The sequence below is a fragment of the Neophocaena asiaeorientalis genome, unplaced genomic scaffold (genome assembly GCF_003031525.2).
Source record: "Neophocaena asiaeorientalis asiaeorientalis breed wild unplaced genomic scaffold, Neophocaena_asiaeorientalis_V1.1 scaffold150, whole genome shotgun sequence".
Taxonomy (NCBI): domain Eukaryota; kingdom Metazoa; phylum Chordata; class Mammalia; order Artiodactyla; family Phocoenidae; genus Neophocaena; species Neophocaena asiaeorientalis.
This window is the reverse complement of record NW_020176571.1, coordinates 15,800,894-15,823,257: the sequence shown is the minus strand read 5'-3', so window position 1 is coordinate 15,823,257 and position 22,364 is coordinate 15,800,894. Positions and strand designations below refer to the sequence as shown.

At 35.2% G+C, this 22,364-nt stretch overlaps 1 protein-coding gene across 1 annotated transcript in view; it reads right to left on the bottom strand.

The window, feature by feature from the left end:
• Positions 1–22,364, bottom strand: part of PDE3A (phosphodiesterase 3A) — a 303,987-nt gene that overhangs the window by 106,803 nt on the left and 174,820 nt on the right. The window contains exon 2 of the mRNA XM_024733371.1: positions 13,132–13,182. Coding sequence (XP_024589139.1) covers positions 13,132–13,182 — 51 coding nt within the window. The remainder of the gene's footprint in view (positions 1–13,131; positions 13,183–22,364) is intronic.

Genomic DNA, 22,364 nt, shown 5'->3' with positions numbered 1-22,364 from the left:
CTCCCCAACTTTTTTTCTAAGTGCTCTTTTAAGTGTGTATCACAGATACAGTGTAAACAACTATCTGTAGTTTGGGGGTTAAAAGGACTTGAAAAGAAAAGAACCCTGTTACAAAATTCTAAAATGGAAATAGTTGTAGAAATCCAAGTGTGAACTGTCACCAGAAGTATTTAACCATCATGCCACAAAATTCAGCAAGGAAATTATTTTGATTTCAAGTTTGATAACCTGCACATTTCCAATAAGAACAAACTTGAACTTGTAACACTCAAGAGTTTTCCAGGAATTGGTCATTGTATAAGGCATCACCACAAAAGCAAAAACAAAACAAAACAAAACAAAAAACAAACAAAACCGCCCTCTATGATCTGGAAAATCAAACATGACAAGAAGCTTCTTTTTTGTGACTTTCGAGATAATTTCAGTTCCCTAATATCTTTAATGTTGTTCCAGGATTTTGCTTTGTAATTATTACCACCAGTCCCATGGATTTACTTAATTTTATATAATGGGTGCCTTCTATACAAAATGCATCAACCATTTAATGCTGAGGACAGAACTACCATGCAATCTTCATTCTCCAATATAAAATTTTGTAAAAAATCAATAGTTTTGATGACATTATAAATTCATGTGAGGAATGCCGTTGAATAACCTTTTAGACTGTCCCTAGAATGGAAGCAAAGAAGAATTCCTATGTATAACTAAGACTGTTATGTGTTAGAAATATATATATATATTTACATATAACTTGGATATGCACTACTAAGGAAATTAAATGAAAACATTCATTCTCTATAAGTTTCTATACGTTGTACCAAGAAGATACTAAAAACCTGCATCTTGGTGATTTTTTGTTTGGATACCAAAACAGATGTCGATATTCACATTAAAAGATCAACCATTTCCCACAACTATTTCCTATTTCTGTTGCCTTACTTCACCTTTTCTAGTTAACTGATCTTCCAACTGTCATAGGACCTTCCTCACCCTCACCTTACCTCACCTTCGCTTCCTGCTCTACCTGATGGTTTGCTTTAGTCAGATATAACCTCATCTTAGGTTTTTGTCTCCTATGAAAATCTAATGATATTCAGCACTATCTTTTTTCATCAGCTTGATCTAAGGAGTAGAGTAAAATTTTAAAAAGCCACCCCCTAAACTTCCCTTTTAAAGTATGTTTTCACAATTAATAAAGAATAAGATCTTACTCTACGTCAGAGATTGAATAAAATCCCCCAGCATGAAATAAAATTATTTCCCTCTGTCAGGTACTTCAATTCAAAGATAAAATGGACAGTTCTCAAGTTTGCATATCTTTCTTCTGTTATTCCAGCCAAGCGGAAGGCAAAACTTTAGAGCCGCAAGTTAATTTCCAAAAAGTCTGTATTTACTTTATAGGAACTCACAAGCAAAAATACTTGCATTAATTAATGAATTTTCTAAATGTTTACACCAAGATATCTAAAAAAAAAAAAAAAATACAGAACATAATAACAGCGGAAAATGCAAAAATGGTCAGAAACTATCTGTAGCTAAAGTGTTAGGTATTATTACACTTACTTCTTTCAAAGTGTGCTTTCATAATTCAGTAAATTTGATTGTTGCTTAAGCTGTTTACAGCTCCTGCAGATAAATAGCTGTCATCTACAGCTGCTTACTTCATTTCTTTGCTTTGTTTCATATAATGTAACAGAAGGTTCTGATTTGGCCAAAACAAGCATAAGGCAGTGCACATGTCAGATGAATGATGTCCACAGTTCCCAAGATAAGAGGGTCATTCAATAAGTATTAAACAACATGTCTACTAATCTATAAACATGGGAGGAAAAAGCATAAATGCCAGTGGCAATTTTCCCTTTTATTTCTGTGGACTTGTTTGATTCCTGTTCATTGATGTCCTTTTATAGAGACCAAGGCTTTAACAAAGAGTGACTTACTCAAGGTCATCCATCTGTTCACCAGAAACATACACTCTGCACAACCACTGCCTGGACAGAGCCACACCCTCTCAGGCTGCTCCCCTGACATTTGAATGCTTGAGTGTGGAAAGAGTGCATTTTTTCCCTCCTAGTCTTCTAGGACATGATTCTACTGTGAGTAATACTTCACAATTAAATGACTGTGATTTTTAAAATTGCTATTTGTTAGACTTAAAGATGGAACCTGGGGAGGCTGGGATTAGCAGATGTAAGCTTTTGTATACAGAATGGATAAACAACAAGGTCCTACTGTCTAGCACAGAGGAGTATATTCAATATCCTATGATAAACCATAATGGAAAAGAATATTTTAAAAAGGATGTATATATATATATATGTAACCAAATCACTTTGCTGTACAGCAGTAATTAACACCCCATTGTAAATCAACTATACTTTAATTTTAAAAAGGATGTATATATATATATATGTAACCGAATCACTTTGCTGTACAGCAGTAATTAACACCCCATTGTAAATCAACTATACTTTAATTTAAAAAAAGGAACCTGAAAGCTTGAAAGCATATATACTTGAAGAAGCATCTTCCCATTTTCCTATATGACATGTTGAAACTAATCAGTAAATATCTATTTATTCTCTTCGATATGCATGGTGAAGAGATTATGCCATAATCTCAATACTAGTTCCCAACTAGAAGCAATTTTGCCTCCCAAGGAACACCTGACAAGGTCTGGAAGCATTTTTCCTTATCACAACTGGAGGGCGGGGACTCTGCCACTGGCATCTACTGGGGAGAGACCAGAGATGCTGAAGAAGTAATAAACTACTGGGTTTACTAGTTAAAGAGAAACACCATTTTCCCTTCTCTGAACAAAAACGAAGAAAATGTCTCTGCATCCTTTTGACACCACGGATGTTGTGGACATTTCCAAAATTATCCCTACCAGGACAAACTCTCTAAGACTGTGCCTTGTAAAGTCTCTCAATGCAAATTAAAGACATAACACTAAACTCTAACTAGACCAAAGCAATTTCACAGAATGAAGGGGAGGGTAACTAAAGGGTAAAATTTAAAACATCTAGAGGAAGGTTTAATGGACAAGATGGGTGTGAAATACTCATCTTTGTTTTATTTCATATAATGTACCAGAAAGTTCTGATTTAACAGAAACAAGCATAATGCAGTTCACATGTCATGTGAACTATGTCCAGTCTTCAAGATAAGAGGGTCATTCAATAAGTATTAAACAAGCAGGTCCTTTCCTGCCACTAACGTATGTGATGATAAGGCCAGTCCTAACATGTATAGGGCCCAGGCAAATATTTGGTGTGTGGCCCTGTCCACGTAAACAAAATTCAAACAAATTTCACAACACAACAATAAAGACAAAAAACTTTCCTTGGAGGGTTGCCAAAAAATGAAATTATTATTGGAACAATTTCTAAACCAGTGGCAACAGTTAGTAGATTAATATATGGAAAAGTGAAAAAGGAGAAGGAAATGCAAATTAAAAAACACTCTTTTTGCAGAAAAAGCAACATGGGCAGCCAGCTTCATCTAGGGCATGAATTATCCTCGGTAACACATTAGGCATTTGGGTGACGTAATAATGAACTCCCAACCTGCTCACATTAATCCCCTGGAATAAATTATGGGGAAATCTGGATGACAGTCTTTCTAAAATGTATCACATGGAGTTAACTTTAATAAATTTATATAGCATTATTCCAGGTATGCCTGGAAAGCATTTAAATTACTCTCACACTCTCTTTTATCAAAAACAAATGATTTAACCTAGAAAGAATTGATCTATTACCAAATTAGAGCACTAGGAGGCAAATGTTTAGGTTCATGAACTTTAGTAGCTATTATTAACAGATCTATTCTCTTGAATACCCAAGTAGACAAGATACTGACTGATAATAACTTCCAATCGAAATTCATCCTCGAGACTTACTATAATCCTGCAAGAGCTAACTGATGTAGATAGATGCTGCTTATTCTAGAAGTTTTATAGTTTGGAGCTTCTAGCATGTGGTAGATAATTAAAGCCATGCTACTAAAGAGGACACAGATCATTTTTAATTTTTAAAATTATTTTTTTTAATTGTATTCGGGACTTCCCTGGCGGCACGGTGGTTAAGAATCCGCCTCCCAACGCAGGGACACGGGTTTGAGCACTGGTCTGGGAAGATCCCACATGCCGCGGAGCAACTAAGCCTGTGCACCACAACTACTGAGCCTGCGCTATAGAGCCCACAAGCCACAACTACTGAGCCCATGTGCCACAGCTACTGAAGCCTGCGCGCCTAGAGCCCATGTTCTGAAACAAGAGAAGCCACCACAATGAGAAGCCCGTGCACCGCAAACCAAGAGTAGCCCCCGCTCACTGCAACTAGAGAAAGCCCACACGCAGCAACAAAGACCCAACACAGCCCAAAATAAAATAAATATTTTTAAAAATAGATTTAAAAATTGTATTCATTTAAACTAAAAAAAAAATAAAACAGTTCACCTATTTCTCACACTCCCCACCCCTTGCAGCCATCAGTCTGTTCTCTGTATCTATGAGCTTTTTATTTATTTTTTTTAGATTCCACATATAAGAGAGATCCATATGGTATTTGTCTTTCTATGCCTGCCTTATTTCACTTAGTGTAATGCCTTCAAGGTCCATCTAAGTTGTCACAAATGGCGACATTTCATTCTTTTTTATGGCTGAATAATATTCCATTGTGTATATATACCACATCTTCTTTAACCATTCATCCACTGATGGACACTTAGGTTGCTACCATATCTTGGCTATTGAAAACAATGCTGCAATGAACATGGGGGTGCATATATCTTTTTCAGTTAGTGTTTTCATTTTCTTTGAATAAATACCCGGAAGTGGAAATTGCTGGATCATATGGTGGTTCTATTTTTAATTTATGGAAAACCATTGTCTTCCATAGTGGTTGTACTAACTTACATTCCCACCAACAGTGCACAAGGGTTTCCTTTTTCCACATCCTCACCAACACTTGATATTTGTTGTCTTTTTGATAAGTCATTCTAACAGGTACGACGAGATAACTCTTTGTGGTTTTGATTTGCATTTCCCTGATGATTAATGATGTTGAGCATCTTTTCATGTACCTGCTGGCCATCTGTCTGTCTTCTTTGGAAAAATGTCTATTCAGATCTTCTACCCATTTTTAAATCAAATTGTTTTTGTCTTGCTATTGAGTTGTATAAGCTCTTTATATATTTTGGATGCTAGCCCCTTATTAGATATGTGATTTGCAAATATCTTCCCCTATTCATCAGGTTGCCTTTTCATTTTGTTTTTGGTTTCCTCTGCTGTGGAGAAGTTTTTTCGTTTGATATAGTTCTGCTTGTTTATTTTTGCTTTTGTTGCTTTTGCTTTTGGTGACAGATTAAAAAAAATAATTACCACAACCTATGTCGAGAAGGTTACCACTTATCTTTTCCTCTAGAGTTTTATGGTTTCAGGTCTTACATTCAAGTCTTTAATCCACTTTGCGTTAATGTTTGTATATTGTGTAAGATAGTGGTCCAGTTTTATGTGTTTGCATGCTGTGGTCCAATTTTTCCCAACACCATTTATTGAGGAGACTGTCCTGTCCTCTTTGTATATTCCTGGCTCCTTTGTCATAAATATATGTGTGGGTTTATTTCTGGGCTCTCTACTCTGTTCCATTGACCTATATGTCTGTTTTTATGATAATACCATAGTGTTTTGATTACTTTATCTTTGTAATATAGTTTGAAATCAGGGAGTGTGATGTCTCAAGCTTTATTCTTCTTTCTCAAGATTGCTTGGCTATTTGGAATCTCATAGTTCCATACAAATTTTAGGAATGTTTGTTCTATCCTCTGAAAAATACCATTGGAATTTTGGTAGGGATTGCACTGAATCTGTAGATTGCTTTTGGGTATTATGGACATTTTAACAATATTAATTCTTCCAATCCATGTGCACAGAATATCTTTCTATTTCTTTGTGACCTCTTCAATTTCTTTCATTAATGTCTTGTTATTTTTAATATTCAGTTCTTTCACCTCCTTGGTTAAATGTATTCTTAGGTATTTTATTCTTTTCGATGCAATTGTATGTGGGATTGTTTTCTTTATTTCTTTTTCTGACACTTCATTATTAGTGTAAAAAAACAACAAATTTTTGTTTACTGATTTTATATTCTGCAAATTTAATGGATTTTTTTTATTAGTTCTAACAGTTTTTTGATGGGGTCTTTAGGGCTTTCTATAACTGATACCATGTCATCTGCAAATAGTGATAGTTTTACTTCTTACTTTCCAATTTGGATGCCTTTTTTTTCTTTTTTCTTTTTTTTGCCTAATTGTTCTGGCTAGAACTTTCAGTACTATGTTGAATAAAAGTGAAGAGAGTGGGCATCCTTGCCATGTTCCTGTTCTTAGAGGAAAAGCTGACACAGTACAATGTCCACTGTGAGCTTGTCATATATGGCCTTTAGTATGTTAAGACACGTTCCCTCTTTACCCATATTGTTGAGAGTTTTCATCATAAATGGATGTTGAATTTTGTCAAGTTCTTTTCTGCATTTATTGAGATGACCATAAGATTCCTATCCTTTATTTTGTTAATGTGGTGTGTCACACTGACTGATTTGCAGATTTGAACCATCCTTGCTTTTCTGGAATAAATCCCACTCGATCATGGTGTATGATCATTTTAAGGTATTGTTGAATTCAGTTTACTAATATTCTGTTGAGGATTGTTGCACCTATGTTCATCAGGGATATTGACTTTTAACTTCCTTTTCTTGTAGTGTCCTTGCCTGGTTTTGGTATCAAGGTAATGGTGGCCTTATAAAATGAGTTCAGAAGTGTTCCTACCTTCTACAATTTTTGAAAGAGTCTGAGAAGGATTGGTGGTAATTAGTGCTAATATTTAGTAGAATTCACCAGTGAAACCTTCTGGTCCTGGTCTTTTCTTTGTTGGAAGGTTTTTAATTACATATTCAATCCCCTTACTTATTATTGATCTGTTCAGATTTTCTGTTTCTTCATGATTCAGTCTTGGTAGATTGTATGTTTCTAGGAATTTATCCACTTCTTTTAAGTTGCCCAATTTGTTGGCATATAATTATTGATAGTAGTCTCTTATGATCCTTTGTGTTTCTGTGGTATTGTTTGTAACATCTCCTGTTTCATTTCTGATTTTTATCAATTTGAGTCCTCTCTCTTTTTTTCTTGGTGAGCCTAGCTAAAGGTTTGTCAATTTTATCTTTTCAAAGAACCAGATCTTAGTTTCATTGATCTTTTCTTTTGCTTTTTAAGTCTCTATTTCATTTATTTCTGTCTATTCTTTATCATCTTTTCCTTCTACTAACTTGGGTCTTCGTTTTTTCTTCTTTTCCTAGTTCTTTGAGATGTAAAGTTAGATTATTTGAGACTTTTCCTGTTTCTTGAGGTAGGCATTTATCTCTATACACTTCCCTCTTAGAAGCGCTTTTGCTACATCCCATAAATTTTAACGTGTTACATTTTCAATTTCATTTCATTTTAAGCATACCAATAGCCTAGTGCCATCTATTACTTTTCCCACCAGAATATTCAGTTAATTTCTTTTATTGTAATACAATACTCTAATGACTTAGAAACATACAAACAAGAATTTCATTGTCTAAAAAAATACCTAACTTATTTGAAGACTAGATAGATCACACGTAAGCTGTTTCTTCAATAAGTAGTCTTAAGTGTAATTGATAAAACTTGGCTGGTAGTATATATACATTAATATATATGTTAATACACACACACACACACTAAATGACTACAGAATCTGCTAGTCTCTAGTGATAAATAGTTTAGTATATCAATAATATACTAAATACTAAAGAACTGGCTAGTCTCTAACTACTGATAAGTATGGGCCTGCTGGTTCCTAGCACAGTAAAGTGTTAGGAAGTTTGCAAATTCACAAATTCATCTTTTCTCACAGACCCTTAGCTAAGTGATAAGTAAATTATTGGCTCCTTCAATGCCCTTCTACCACTTTTAAGCTTTCAAAGGAGAGCAATTTTCTATGGTTTCTCTTAACTTCCCACTGAAAAACTTTTCTTCAAGAATTTAGAGGAAAGAAAAAGCAAAAAACATAATTGCCTTCTGAGAATTTTATCCCCTGACTTCGTTTGGTATTACTGGAAATGCTGCCAGAGAAAAGAGTTCTGCCTGCTGCTGAAAGTTTATTTATCATTTAGCATCTTCCAAAATTTGGATGATCTACTATTTGAGACCACATACTTTAAAAATAAAAAGAAGAAAATACCAGCTTGAAAGCTGTGAGCTGACAAATGTCACAGAATTATTGAGTAAAGAGTAAATAAATCAATTTTAATTAAATTCTTACTGAGTTTGAAGAGTTACATGCAATTAAGTGTTGGAATTTACTTGAAGTAAGATATGTATTTTTCTATGTAAGTATTTGATATGAAAGGTACACCTTATCATCTGTGATAATGCACATATAATTCTGGGAGATGACATCAAATTTGAGAAAATCTTTTATTTAGCAAGCATGTAGGAGGAAAGCCAGGAGAAGTTTAACTCTATCCTGGTAATGACGAATGCCCTCAATATGAGCTGATCATTTTTATCCTCTGAGTTAAGGCTGCCTTTAGGCAAAACTATATACTTCCTTCCTGAAGGGCAAAGTCATTTAGTTCAATTTTTGACTCCTCGAAGGCTAAAAACAGTTCCTGACATATATTGGTGTTTTTTGCATTAAAGTAAAATACGTTAAAATTTGTCTTGCAGGCTACCCACTCACATCTGTCATAGCCCACTGCTTTCTACCAGGTATGTTCACACATCAAGTCAGTTCCATTTTTGGAAATCTAAAACAAATGTACTCCATATATTTTCTACCATTCAAGGCTTTCCACTATAATATCCCCAAGTTTATGTACCCTTTCTCTAGCAAGAAAACTGAAGTCATTAAGCTCAAAGTATTTCTTTCATTTTTGTGCTATCTGCCCCTATTTCTTCTCTCCTTTTCTGGTATAAATGTGCCTACTTTCTTTCCAAAACTTCTTCACTTGTGCTTTTTGGTGGATCTATCCAGTAGTTCATTTGAGAACATGGTCAGTTTTTCTGAACTAGGGTGAATGGCGGAGTCTAGGGTGGGAACTGGTGGAGTGTGAGAAAAACACATAAACAGGTGTCAAAGGGACCAGCCCAAAGGACCATACTGGGAGAAATTGCATTCCCTTCCCTGGATTACACTATTTTCTCAGTCCTTAAATAGGTCACTATTGAGAATTTTCTTCTCTCTACTGATTCTCTTTGTCATTAATAGTTATTAAGACATACATCCTACTTTAGCATAAAAATAAATTTTCCTCATTTCTGTTTCCACCTATTTATATATATATATATATATACAAACACACACACACACACACGCACATTCTTTTTTATATTCTTTTCTATTATGGTTTATCATAGAATACTGAATATAGTTCCCTGAGCTACACAGTAGGAAACTGTTTGTCACCTCTTTCTTAATTCTACTTTTCTTTTAAAACAAAACTCCTCCACTATCTCACACTAATTCTCTTCTTAATTTCTGTATTCTATTTTTCCACCTCTTCTTGACCAAAAGTGCATTCTCAGAGTTCACTAATGCCCTGCTCATCACTACATCCAAAAGCATTTCCTACTTTTTTTGTTTTCTTGAAACTTTGGTTGTGGTCTCAGCCTTCTTCTGAGTGTAACTTGACAGTATACTCACTACTTCGGGTTCTGCATTACTTCTTCCTCTGGTCTCTAGTGAGCCCATGTACATGCTTTAACTCCCTCCCCAGGCTCCTCCCAGCCCTTACACTGAGTCTCCCTCAAGAATGAGCCTTTCTTCTGTTTTTCTCTTTTAATATCCTTCTTCTGGAATCCATTGCCTACTGTAGTTTGATTATCACAAGAATGATTGGCATTCCCTAACTGACATCTTCTGCTTTCATCTGGCTACATAGCCCAGAACGGCACCCCAAGTATTTGTCTGAAATTCCCTTTTGGAATTGTCATCTTCACTTCTCTCTTAACACTTCTAACACTAAACTTAACATCTTCCCTGTGAACTGGCCTGTGTTACTGGGACTCATTCTTCTTTTTTTTTTTTCCAAAACAACTGATGTATATTTGACCTAAAATATCTTAATTTCAGGTGTAAAACATAGTGATTTGATATTTTTATAGATTATGCACTCTACAAAGTTATTATAATATAACTGACTACATTCTCTTGGCTGTGCATTACGTCCCTATGACTTATTTTTTTTTACAACTGGTAGCTGGGATCTCTTAGTCCCCTTCACCTGTTTCTCCCATCTCTCTTCCACCCTCCCCTCTGGAGACCACTAATTTGTTTTCTGTATCTTTGAATTTGTTTCTGTTTTGTTATATATGTTCATTTGCTTTGTTTTTTAAATTCAACATATAAGTGAAAACATGCAGCATTTGTCTTTCTCTGGATTACAAATTCTTAACCCTTCTTACTTCCTCCTCGTACCTGTTCAATAAAGAATGACACTCCCTGGATCATTCTTTCACAGTAGTTCCTGCAACAGTCCCTAGGCAGGAAGTGTTTATAAAGTAAATTCACAGAAATCCAAACCCCACACTTTACCAGTTCAGACTTTTCCTCAAGCTTTCCCCTTTCCCTCTTTTCACTTCTGAAACCTTATTACCCAACCTTGAAGGCTCACCTCACATACCACCAAATTTCCCAGTTCTACTAGGCATAAATAAATACTCTGTCCCACCTAAACTCTTATCACACTTTGTTTATATACTTAATTTTACATCTACCACTCTGCCTTATATGCAAATTACCTACTCAAGTATTGCTCTATTTCCAACCATACCTTGTAAGCTCTTGCAATGCAGTAAACTTGTCACTCAGTTTTTCTTCAATGAGACCTACCACAGTGCTATCCACATAGTAAGTGCTTAAAAACCTGTCTTCAATTAAACTAAATTGAGATGGGATTTGAGTAAGGCCTTGTGGTAGTCGTAAAATACTTAGAGATCTGTGTTCAAATGCAGTCTGTCTGAAATTCCTTTCAAATGGCCGAAAGACTTTAGACATATTGTCCAAGAAAATGGTAGCAAAATAAGAAGGGATCAATCATCTAAAACATAAATATACTGTCTTCCCCCCCCCCATTTCCCCCCCCCCTGCAGTGGAGAATCAGAATTAGATAAGAGGTTACTACTTTTGTGCTTAATTGACTAATCTGGAATTTCCAAACAATAAAGTATTCTGTTGTAATTGTTATCGGTTTTTTTTTTTTGGTGTGTGTTTTTGCTTTTGACATTGACAATTTTTTTTTAATCTGAGTTGAGGGTCAAGGGTGAGACAAAGGTATACCCCATTTCGAATGCTTATTTAGCTAGTTGAGAGGTTCACGAAAAACCTTGATGCTGATAACGGTAGTTCATGCAAGAACTTTCTAGTGCCTTGCTTTTCAGAATCATCTCAAGCTTCTAAATATAATCAAACTTTATTTATGAAAATATTTTTCATGTATATGTGGAAATCTGAAGTTTTCTAGCTATGTGCAATAGCTGGAATTCTAAAAATTTTCATTCTGGGATTTTTTACGTTTAAAGTTAACATAAACGATGCTGGGCCTTTATGACATTATATTTCAATTTATAACGACAGAGTGACCAATCCAAACTTGAAGATAAATTATATCCAAATAGGTTATATGGCGAGTATATTATATATTTTTTCAACAAATTTTAAAAACACTACATTACTTTGAAAGGACATGCCCTCATCAAGTTGCTTGGTGTGTTCTGAGTCAAAATGTCTATGGTGGCAATAATCAGAAACCACAGAGTTTCTTACTGGTGCTCATCTTTACTTCTGATTGGTCTAGAATTACAAAGCGTCCACCATGCATTAATTTCATCATTTCATTGCCAATTTTGCCGAAAATTCTGATTTAAAATAATAAATGTGTACAGAGGGAGAGCTGCCAGAGAAAATGGAGACAAGGAAGTGACAGTGAGGGAGAATGAGGCATAAATCCTTTTGGATAATCCTAATTTAATTGGACTGGTTTATATTATCTACTAATCAAATTGATAATGGACAAAAATAAAACCACAGCTATTAAACTCTCCCCTAAAAACAACTGACTGACTTGGTTGTATTTCCCTAGTGACCGAAATGAAACTGTTGTCCGTGCAATCTTAATGACAGCACAGGTCATGTCAGCTTTGTAAAACACTTGGGAGACGCTGACATTTCACAATGATCTTTCATATACAGTATCGTACAGTAAACTCTCTCTTAACCATATTTTTTAGTGGCAAATAAAACATGTGAGCAGCAAAGATTAAAATGTTCCACCCACTTAATTTTTTATTTAGCACGTTTACAGTCAGGTAAGCACAGGCTGCTAAGAGAGAAATGATTTTTACATTTCTTCACAAAATACCCTAGGAGGAGAGGCAATTTTCTTAGTGTAAAACTCAGCCTTTATTCTGTCAGACAAAGTAATTACGGAAGCAAAACAAATTCACATTGTCTAATTAGGTCATTAAAAAGCATAAATGCGTCATGGAAGCTTTTCTCCTTGCCTAAGACATAAAGTAAGACAATGAGAACAGTCTGGTAATATAGAAAGTTTTATAATTTGTTTCTTTTCCAAAATAATAGGTCCTTTCATCTTTCTATTTCCCTAAGAAGAAGACAGTTCATTTAGAGACAAAACTCTGTAATTAGTTCAGGGTTTATTCTCATTATATTTCAAAATATTTAACCAAAACCAGGAAGGTAGAGAAAAGAAGAAAATACATAGAAAAATTTTCAAAGGAAGGGAATAAAATCAAGAGAGTAGGTTGCTGATCAAACTGTATTCTGCAGAGACAAGATGAATATAAAATCTACATTCATATAAACACAACCAGTCTGGGATACCGGAAAGCTCTTCAGAGGAATATACTGGCATCTGCCTTTGGGATTTGAAACCTGACTTTAATTACAGCTAACTTAAATAAAAACAAATGGCATGATTCTTTTGTCTCTTCCTCTCTCTCATTATTATTTCATGAGTTTTAGAAAACTCATGGCTCAAAGTGTTAAGACACAAAATACAAAAAAGGAAAGGAAAAGAAACCTACCTGTGATCCTCTTGGCCCTCGTTTGTGGTCCCATTCTGAATGCCCCATGAGCTGTAAGATAATATAATAATGACAGTAAGTTAAATGATACCTATTTTATTTTTATTTATTTATTTTTTGCGGTACGCGGGCCTCTCACTGTTGTGGCCTCTCCCGTTGCGGAGCACAGGCTCCGGACGCGCAGGCTCGGCGGCCATGGCTCACGGGCCCAGCCGCTCCGCGGCATGTGGGATCCTCCCGGACCGGGGCACGAACCCGTGTCCCCTGCATCGGCAGGCGGACTCTCAGCCACTGCGCCACCAGGGAAGCCCAATGATACCTATTTTACATGGCAACTATTTCTACTCTTTATTTTAAAGAATAATGAGGCTTTTGAAAACTATGTTTTAATAGTAGGGTATTGTATTGACCTCATGAGTAAATTAACATACCTGAAGTAATACACTTCTGGTTTGATAGCTAATAGTTCAACTACTAGTTGTTTTGAAGATATTTTAATATCACTGTGTGACAAAATGAGTCTGTAATGTACAGCTTTACGGTTGTCAGGAACATTCTAGATCAATGTTAAACCACGTTAAGCTTTATTTTCATACCATTAAGCTTCTAGTTTATTAAGAAAATATGCTACAGAAATCTACTAGTGTAGCTTACTCTACTGTCAAGAATGACAAGAACCAGAAGGCCAAAATATTTCAATCATTTTAAATTCTGTTTCGATAATATCACAAAAATATGAGAGTTCGAAGGAGCAAAATTATTTAATGTGAAATATGCCCCCAAAGTCACAAAATGTAAATTTTCATAAAAACAGAGACTACAAAACATTATCAAGTTATTCCCATAGTTGTAATAGTCCTGAGCTACTTTGCTTCAAAGAATAATATTTATTTATTGAAAATAACATTTAACTTGAAGAGCATTAAGAAAATGCAAGATACCAACTGAGAGGAATAAAATTCCATTTCTCTGTCCAGTATACTCACTAGTCATGTGTACCAACGGAAGAACTCCTTACCACTAAGAAGTTAGCATGCTAACAAGACATACTATAGAACATACTTCTATACATTAACTCTTCTGTACAACAACAGTGACTCTTCAGTAGCTATAACAAAGGAACTGATCACAATAGCAACAAAAAGGTAATATACTTTTGAACATTATCAAGAAATGTTTGATAACCATACACAGGAAATGGTAAAAGCTTACTGATAAACATACAGTGCTCCTGGTTGAGACAAGTGAATTCAATAAAATTATTGTGTTCATTTTCACCCAAATAAATTTACAGGTTTAACTCAATTTCAATCAAAAGCTGTTTGTATTTTTTTAAGAAAAAAATAGAAAAACACAAGCACCTAAATTTTATCTGAGAGAATGAACTTCTAAGAATCAAAATATTAGAAGAGATGAAAATGCCCTAGTGGTTACTGAAGTGTATTACAAAATTTAACTCAAATTATAGGATAATGATTTAAGACTCAAAATACAAATAAATGAAATGTGGTGGACAGTTCTGAAATAAATTCAAGTACATGTAGTAACAAAAGGTAAAAAATAAAATATAAAAATCAATGGGTATTTGATGAATTATTCAACAAATGAAAAAAGAAAAACTTGGAGCTGAACCTTACAATATATGTAACTTCTATATAGATAAAAAGAGTTAAATTTTTAAAAGATCAAACTATAAATATAAAATAGAATAAAATCAAGACAAATACTTAAACTGCTTTGGAATATATAAAGATTTTCCAAATTAAAAAAAAAACACAGATGAATTTATCAGGCTACATGAAATCTTCAAATGTCTGCGCAAATGTCAAATTGGCAAAATATCTGCAGTAAATGGTAGGTAATATCTTCAGGACACTAAGAACTCTACAAACTTGAAATAAACACAACTCTAGTAGATAACTGGAAGAAAGGATAAGGACAATTTACACAATAAATATCAAGTCAAGAGTTTTATGGGAAACAACTGACTTTGCTGGAAGTAAAAGAAATTCAGTATAGACAATAACAAAAAACAATTGTTGCCTATTTTTTAGCAAATTGATAATGTAGAATATTAGGTTAGGATTTAGGGAGATAAGTATACACATATAGCAAATATATATATTGATATATATATATGCATACACATATAACACTTATAAATATAGACATGTACCAGGTATGTCAACTTTAATACATATTACATACTACTAAAAATTCATACACTTTGACCAGTAAATAAAATTGTAAGAATCTAGTAGTTATAATGTGCTAATCACTGTGTTATCCAACAAAAGGGTAACTATTCAATAAATTATAGGATAGAAAAGAATATAATATAGCAATTAGAAATTGTGTCCACCTAGAGGGGTAGGAGAGGGAGGGTGGGAGGGAGGTGCAAGAGGGAGGGGATATGGGGATATACGTATACGTATAGCTGATTCACTGTGTTATACAGCAGAAACTAACACACCATTGTAAAGCAATTATATTCCAATAAAGATGTTAAAAAAAAAATTGACCTTCAGAGCCTTTTAAAAAATTACATGAGAAATGCTCATGGTATAATGAGTGAAAAATACAACTACGTCATTTTAAATTACTCATTTTTAATAAGACAGTCGATTATTGCAAGCCTTAGAAGTATTACAATGATTTAATTATTTGGCTAGCACGCAATTTTGGGTAAATTAGCCCAGATAATCATCACATAAAATTGAACGCTTAGTAGATATTTCTTTAATTTTTAAAATTTGTAGATTTATTGGCAATACATCTGCTAGTAAATATTCATTAATACTAATTTAAAGTTAATTATAATAAGATTAAATACTAATCAACCAATGAAATAGTCTGATTCAGAAACATAAACTAAGGATATTTAAGTAATTATTCACTAGAACTAGCAAAACAATTCTTGACAATTTCAACCATTGTCCTATTGAGACTTTGGGAATATCTTTCATTAATAACAGGGAGGTGAGATGCTTGCGTTGGCAACCCTAAAGAAATAATAAACTTGAGTACTAGACTGATAAATGAAAATGATTTTTAAGCAGAAGGCTTACCTTCTCTCTCTCACTATTTTATCTAAATGTCCTCAAGAAAATAGGTTATAAAAGGCTGTTATGACTATTACCCTCTTGCTAGTGAATTTAAACGAACAGGGTAACTTGGTAAATTCTACCACGCATGAGTATCACAATTAAAAGAGGTAAATACATCAGAAACACGAACTGTCATCCACCTATATGAATTTAAGGGGGAATATCTGATGATGACAGATACTAAGTCAAGAATATAACATTTCTCCAAGATCAGAACTAAGGTAAGAAAACCATGGGATTCACTGCCCTCTGCCATTAACTATCTTAAAGACAATTTTTAGTCAAAGAACAAAAACAACCAAAATGCAGACTCATTTGGGTCATCACTTACTACAGAAGAGAATTTACAAACCAGAACTTATAAACCTCCAAAAGTTTCACTCTCCAAACTTTTATTTATTTATTTATTTATTTTGCGGTAGGCGGGCCTCTCACTGTTGTGGCCTCTCTCGTTGCGGAGCACAGGCTCCGGACGCACAGGCTCAGCGGCCATAGCTCACGGGCCCAGCCGCTCCGCAGCATGTGGGGTCTTCCCGGACCGGGGCACGAACCCCTGTCCCCTGCATCGGCAGGCAGACTCTCAACCACTGCACCACCAGGGAAGCCCTCTCCAACCTTTTATTTTAAGCTTTAAAATAGTAAATTTGTCAAATGTGTTACGTATCAGAGAGAGTTATTTCCTTGCAGTATACGATAGAGTAATGAGAGAGATTTAGGCTAAGGGAATTCTATTCCACTGTATCATTATATATTTATATTATCTATTTAATACCATTATTATAATATATTTGAAAGTCTGAGTTGACAAAGCATGTGGTAATATTTCAAAATGTATTTTAAAATAATACTGCTGCTACTTTTTTCTAGGTAATAAAAAGTTACATAAATCTACATGCTCTGTGAAATACCCAAAATAAAAAAAAACTCTGAAATGAATAAGATACTGGAATGTTCTCTATCCAATAAGAAGAAAGGCAAAGGAAATCAACAAAGATTGTATTCCCTTTGGACTTGAGGAAATCACACAAGGGCTTTATCATTAAAAAAGTATCCGTTGATACTTTTCATTGAAAAAATCTGAGCCAAAATTTAACATTACTTCAGTGTTGAGTTATACAGGGTTTGTTACAGTATTTTCTCGCATTTGTTTTTTAAATGCAGGGAAAGGCGGGGAGGACTGGATAGGGTGTCAGGACTCTACTTCCTCCCATGATTATTGCATACCTGGCACAGAAAGGGGAGTGAGTATCAGCTTCATATTGGTACATGACAGCATTTGAATTTTTACCCTATCTACAGACACAGAATTTATTTTACTGTCATAAGAGCACTGTCCTCAGATCACAGATCCAGGACTAAAATAAGCATCATGATTCCTTTTAAAAAAACTATCCATAGTATGATAAACTGCCTGACTTATTCAATATTACAGATTATTTAAGTTAAAATGAAGCATTTGGCTGCTGGTAACTATTCCTATTAAAGCAGAACCATAGAGCTAAATGTTTTAGAAGTACAGAGATACCTCCCTAGCCCTACTCTCTTAACTAACGATTCGGACAAATGAAAAAAATTGGTCAGTTATAATAAATAGTAAAGAGGAGAGCTTGCATAATAAGTCAATGAATTACAGAATTAAGTGCAAACTGATGTTGATGTTATATCAGTGAGAAAGTTGAAACATCCTTTGAGTCCACAGGTGGGATTAGTGTTAAGTTGCAGATGTCCATTGACATGTCATGGGATTAGATAAAAGACAGAAATGGGTCATGGACGACGAACAGAAGTAGAATTTGTGGAATCATTTTTTTCTTTTTGCAGTTGAAGTCACTTGAATGGACTACACTTTCAAGATAAGTGAAGAGCAGCATGACACCTAGGCCATTCTGGGAAGAGAGACAAAAAGTTTATTAACCTGATATGATACTCTTTTTGGAGGAGGAATGCTTCTGCTTTTATGATCAATTGAAATGTAAAAGAGAAAGAGAAATTGAAACTAAAAAATGAATAATAAATAGGAAATTCAAATACATTCTGGTTGATAAAGAGTACATGGCTTAATTCAGGAAGAAAAAAATGTTTGTCTCTCACCTTCTATAAAAAATACCTTCTTGGTTATTTAACTATGATTACTCCTCTGGGTAATAACACTTTAATAAACATCTCACCAGAAGGTTTGAGGATATATAGGTCACCAAAGTGATGCCTACACACGGCAAAGAGAAGGAATTCTCCGTAAAACCGTCTATCTTTCCTTCTTTCTCAGCTCCCCTTAATCAGGATGGGCAAAATGAAGATGCTTCAATTTATTCCTAGGAAATAAGATATAGTTCCTTTCAGAGAAACACAATCTGCTATGTAAAGCATTTTGAAAATCCTAACTTCCCTGACACTAAGTCATTTTCATCCTTATGGAATAAATTCTTTTCTCTTTTATTTTTAATAATAAATTTCTACATCACAGCCTTCAGCTAACAGTATGTTACACAGTACTTAGTTCCAAGGAAAACAAAACTGCTGCCAAACACCGAATTTAAAAAGTTCACAGGAGAAACAAATGAGCAGTTAGCATGGAAACAAAATGGTTCTGTCCAAGCAGAGATATTGTTAATAATAGCATGAGAAATGCAGAGAGTTGAAAGTGTGTTTCTGTAGGTAAAACAGTTCCCTGTGCTATGTTCTATTGTTTTTTATTTGTTAATACAAACATGAATACCTTTTTAGGGACTTTTTTGGAAAAAAAAAACAAACCTCACCAGACCTATTACTGAAGGGATGTAAGCTGCAGGAAACCACAACTAGATGCAAAATTAAAAAAAAAAAAAAACTTTGCATGTATTTAAAGAGGCGAGTGGTTTTAGATATGAAAAAATGTAATGATGGAGAGTAACAGTCGCACTGCTATCCTTAAGTTATTCTCAAGTAAACTATTCTTCTACTTCATTTGTTGAAAACTTACAGAATGGGAGAAAATATTTGCAAACAATACAACTGACAAGGGATTAATCTCTAAAATATACAAACAGATCATACAGCTCAATATCAAGAAAACAACCTAATCAAAAAATGGGCAGAAGATCTAAATAGACATGTCTCCAAAGAAGACATACAGATGGCCAACAGGCACATGAAAAGATGCTCAACGTCCCTAATCATTAGAGAAATGAAAATTAAAACTACAGTGAGGTATCACCTCACACCAGTCAGAATGGCCATCATCAAAAAGTCTACAAATAATAAATGTTTGAGAGGATGTGGAGAAAAGGGCACCTTCCTACACTGTTGGTAGGAATTTAAATTGGTGCAGCCACTATGGAGAACAGTATGGAGGTTCCTTAAAAAACTAAAATAGAGGGCTTCCCTGGTGGCGCAGTGGTTGAGAGTACGCCTGCTGATACAGGGGACACGGGTTCGTGCCCCGGTCCGGGAAGATCCCACATGCTGCTGGGCCCGTGAGCCATGGCCGCTGAGCCTGTGCTCCACAATGGGAGAGGCCACAATAGTGAGAGGCCGGCGTACCACAAAAAAAACAACAAAAAACAAAAAAAAACTAAAATAGAGCTATCATATGACCCAGCAATCCTAGTCCTGAGCATATATCCAGATAAAACCATAATGTAAAAAGATACATGCACCTCAATGTTCACTGCAGCACTATTTACAATAGCCAAGACATGGAAGCAACCTAAATGTCCATGACAGATGAATGGATAAAGAAGGTGTGGTGTATATATACAGTAGAATACTATTCAGCCATTAAAAAGAACGGAATAATGCTCTTTCCAGCGACATGGATGAGATTATCATACTAGGTGAAGTAAGTCAGACAGAGAAAGACAAATATATTACATCACTTATTTGTGGAACCTAAAAAAATGATACAAATGAACTTATTTACAAAACAGAAATAGACTCACAGATATAGAAAACAAACTTATGGTTACCAAAGGGAAAAGTGGGGGGAGGGATAAATTAGGAGTCAGGGGTTAACAGACACACACTACTGTATAGAAAATAGATAAACAAGTACCTACTGTATAGCACAGGGAACTATACTCAATACTTTGTAATAACCTATACAGGAAAAGAATCTGAAAAAGAAAAAATATATATACTCATATATATATATATATGAATATATATATGAATCACTGTGCTGTACACCTGAAACTAATAGATTTTAAATCAACTATACTTCAATAAAAAATAAATTACAAAAAGAAAATTACTATAGTTTCGAAAACACAAAAATAATATATATACACTAAAATTTATATATTATATATATATGAATATATACTCTGTATAGTACATACATGGAAGTATAACATAAAACACTCTTTTTATGTAATCATTTATTCATTAAGCAAATATTTACTGTGTGCCTATTATATGCAAGGAACTCTTCCAGACATAACCTATATACTAGTGAACAGACCAAGATGCATCTCTCTTCTCCTGGCTCTTAAAATTCTAATGAAAGGAGATAGAACATACACAAATAAACATAGACCAGATGATGATAAAGCTATAAAGATGCCTAGAGTAGCGTAAAGGATAGAGAATGAGAGGCAAATGGTGAGTCGGGGCTGGGAACAGAGCTAATTTTATTTAAGTAGATCAAGGAAGTCCTTTCTGAAAAAGTGACATTTATCAGAGACCTGTATAAAGCGAGAGAGCCAGACACACAGGTATCTAGGGGATGGGCACACGAGACAGAAGATACAGAGGTACAAAGGCCCTGAGATGGGAGTACAAGTGGTACAACTGAGGAGTAGCAGAGCATCCTTCACCTAAAATTTTAAAACAGTTGTATCTTTTAAATCTATATTTGGTATTTACTCCCTTTCCTCTGGTATGAAATTGTCCAGAAAAGTTAGTCATTAACTCCATTAATTAAAAATAACAAAGTAGGGCTTCCCTGGTGGCGCAGTAGTTGAGAGTCCGCCTGCCGATGCAGGGGACATGGGTTCGTGCCCCGGTCCGGGAAGATCCCACATGCCGCGGAGCGCCTGGGCCCGTGAGCCATGGCCGCTGAGCATGCGTACCGCGGAAAAAAAAAAAAAGAAAGAAAAACAAAGTATATTCTCTAGAGAAATACTCGTGGAGCAGGGATTCTCCCTTCCCGGATCTCTCACTCAGTTTTATTCAATACAACAAGAATTTATGAAGCATATACGATATGCCACAAAGGCACCGTTGTATTAGTCATAGTACAATTTTGTTGTCTCTTTACACATCGGTTTTGTTTTTCAAGAGTCATAAAATGCATAAGGGCAGGGGCTGCCTTTTAATTGCAGTTACTATGAGAAGCCTGGGACTTTCAAATTCATAAGGAAATTAAAGCTCTTATTTAACCTTGGCATGTTCCCTTTGGATTCTTCCCTTGGCATACTCTTTTCATAATCTCCTTAGTACTTATGTTTTCACTCTCTAGGATTCTATGTAGGAAGATGGGCCTGGACTGCCCGCTCCCCTGCCTGCAAGGGCCCACTAGACAGCAGTCCCCTGGCCTGGGACGATCTGTGATGGACAGTGTAGACCAATGCAGCTCCCATCTAGTCCTTTTAGGGGAACTGCTCTTAATCCTCGATGTTTCTTTCCTTCGCCTCTTGTTATCAATGGGGGTCAAGGCTATATTGTGCTCTGCCGAAAAGGGAACTGAAAATCTGTATATTTAGTTATAAAGGAGGGTAGATCTTTTCCAATACCATCTCTATTGGGCCTTTTGAGGCCCCAAACCCCAAGAACCCTGGAGGGCTGGGTGACAATGTGGGGAGCCTCAGGGATTTTCTTAACTACTTTGGCCTATGGTCCAAATCAAACAAAGACTTCCTGGGAGACTCCATCAGCCTCCTTCGTGTAAACCAGATACCACCAGCAGCCTCAGTTCTCACCCAGAGCCTAGCTTCACTACCACCACTTCATCACATCCCCCCACATGCTAAATCCATTCCACTCTACAAGGCATTATCAAGTGATGGGGACATTATTGAAGAGCTAAGGGGAGACCGGACATGATTACACCACACAGAATACTGCAAAAAGCCACTCAAATATCCATCAGGTATCTCAGAGGGTGTCACAAAGCATTTCTGTTTATTTTTTTATAGCTGTTATTTCCTC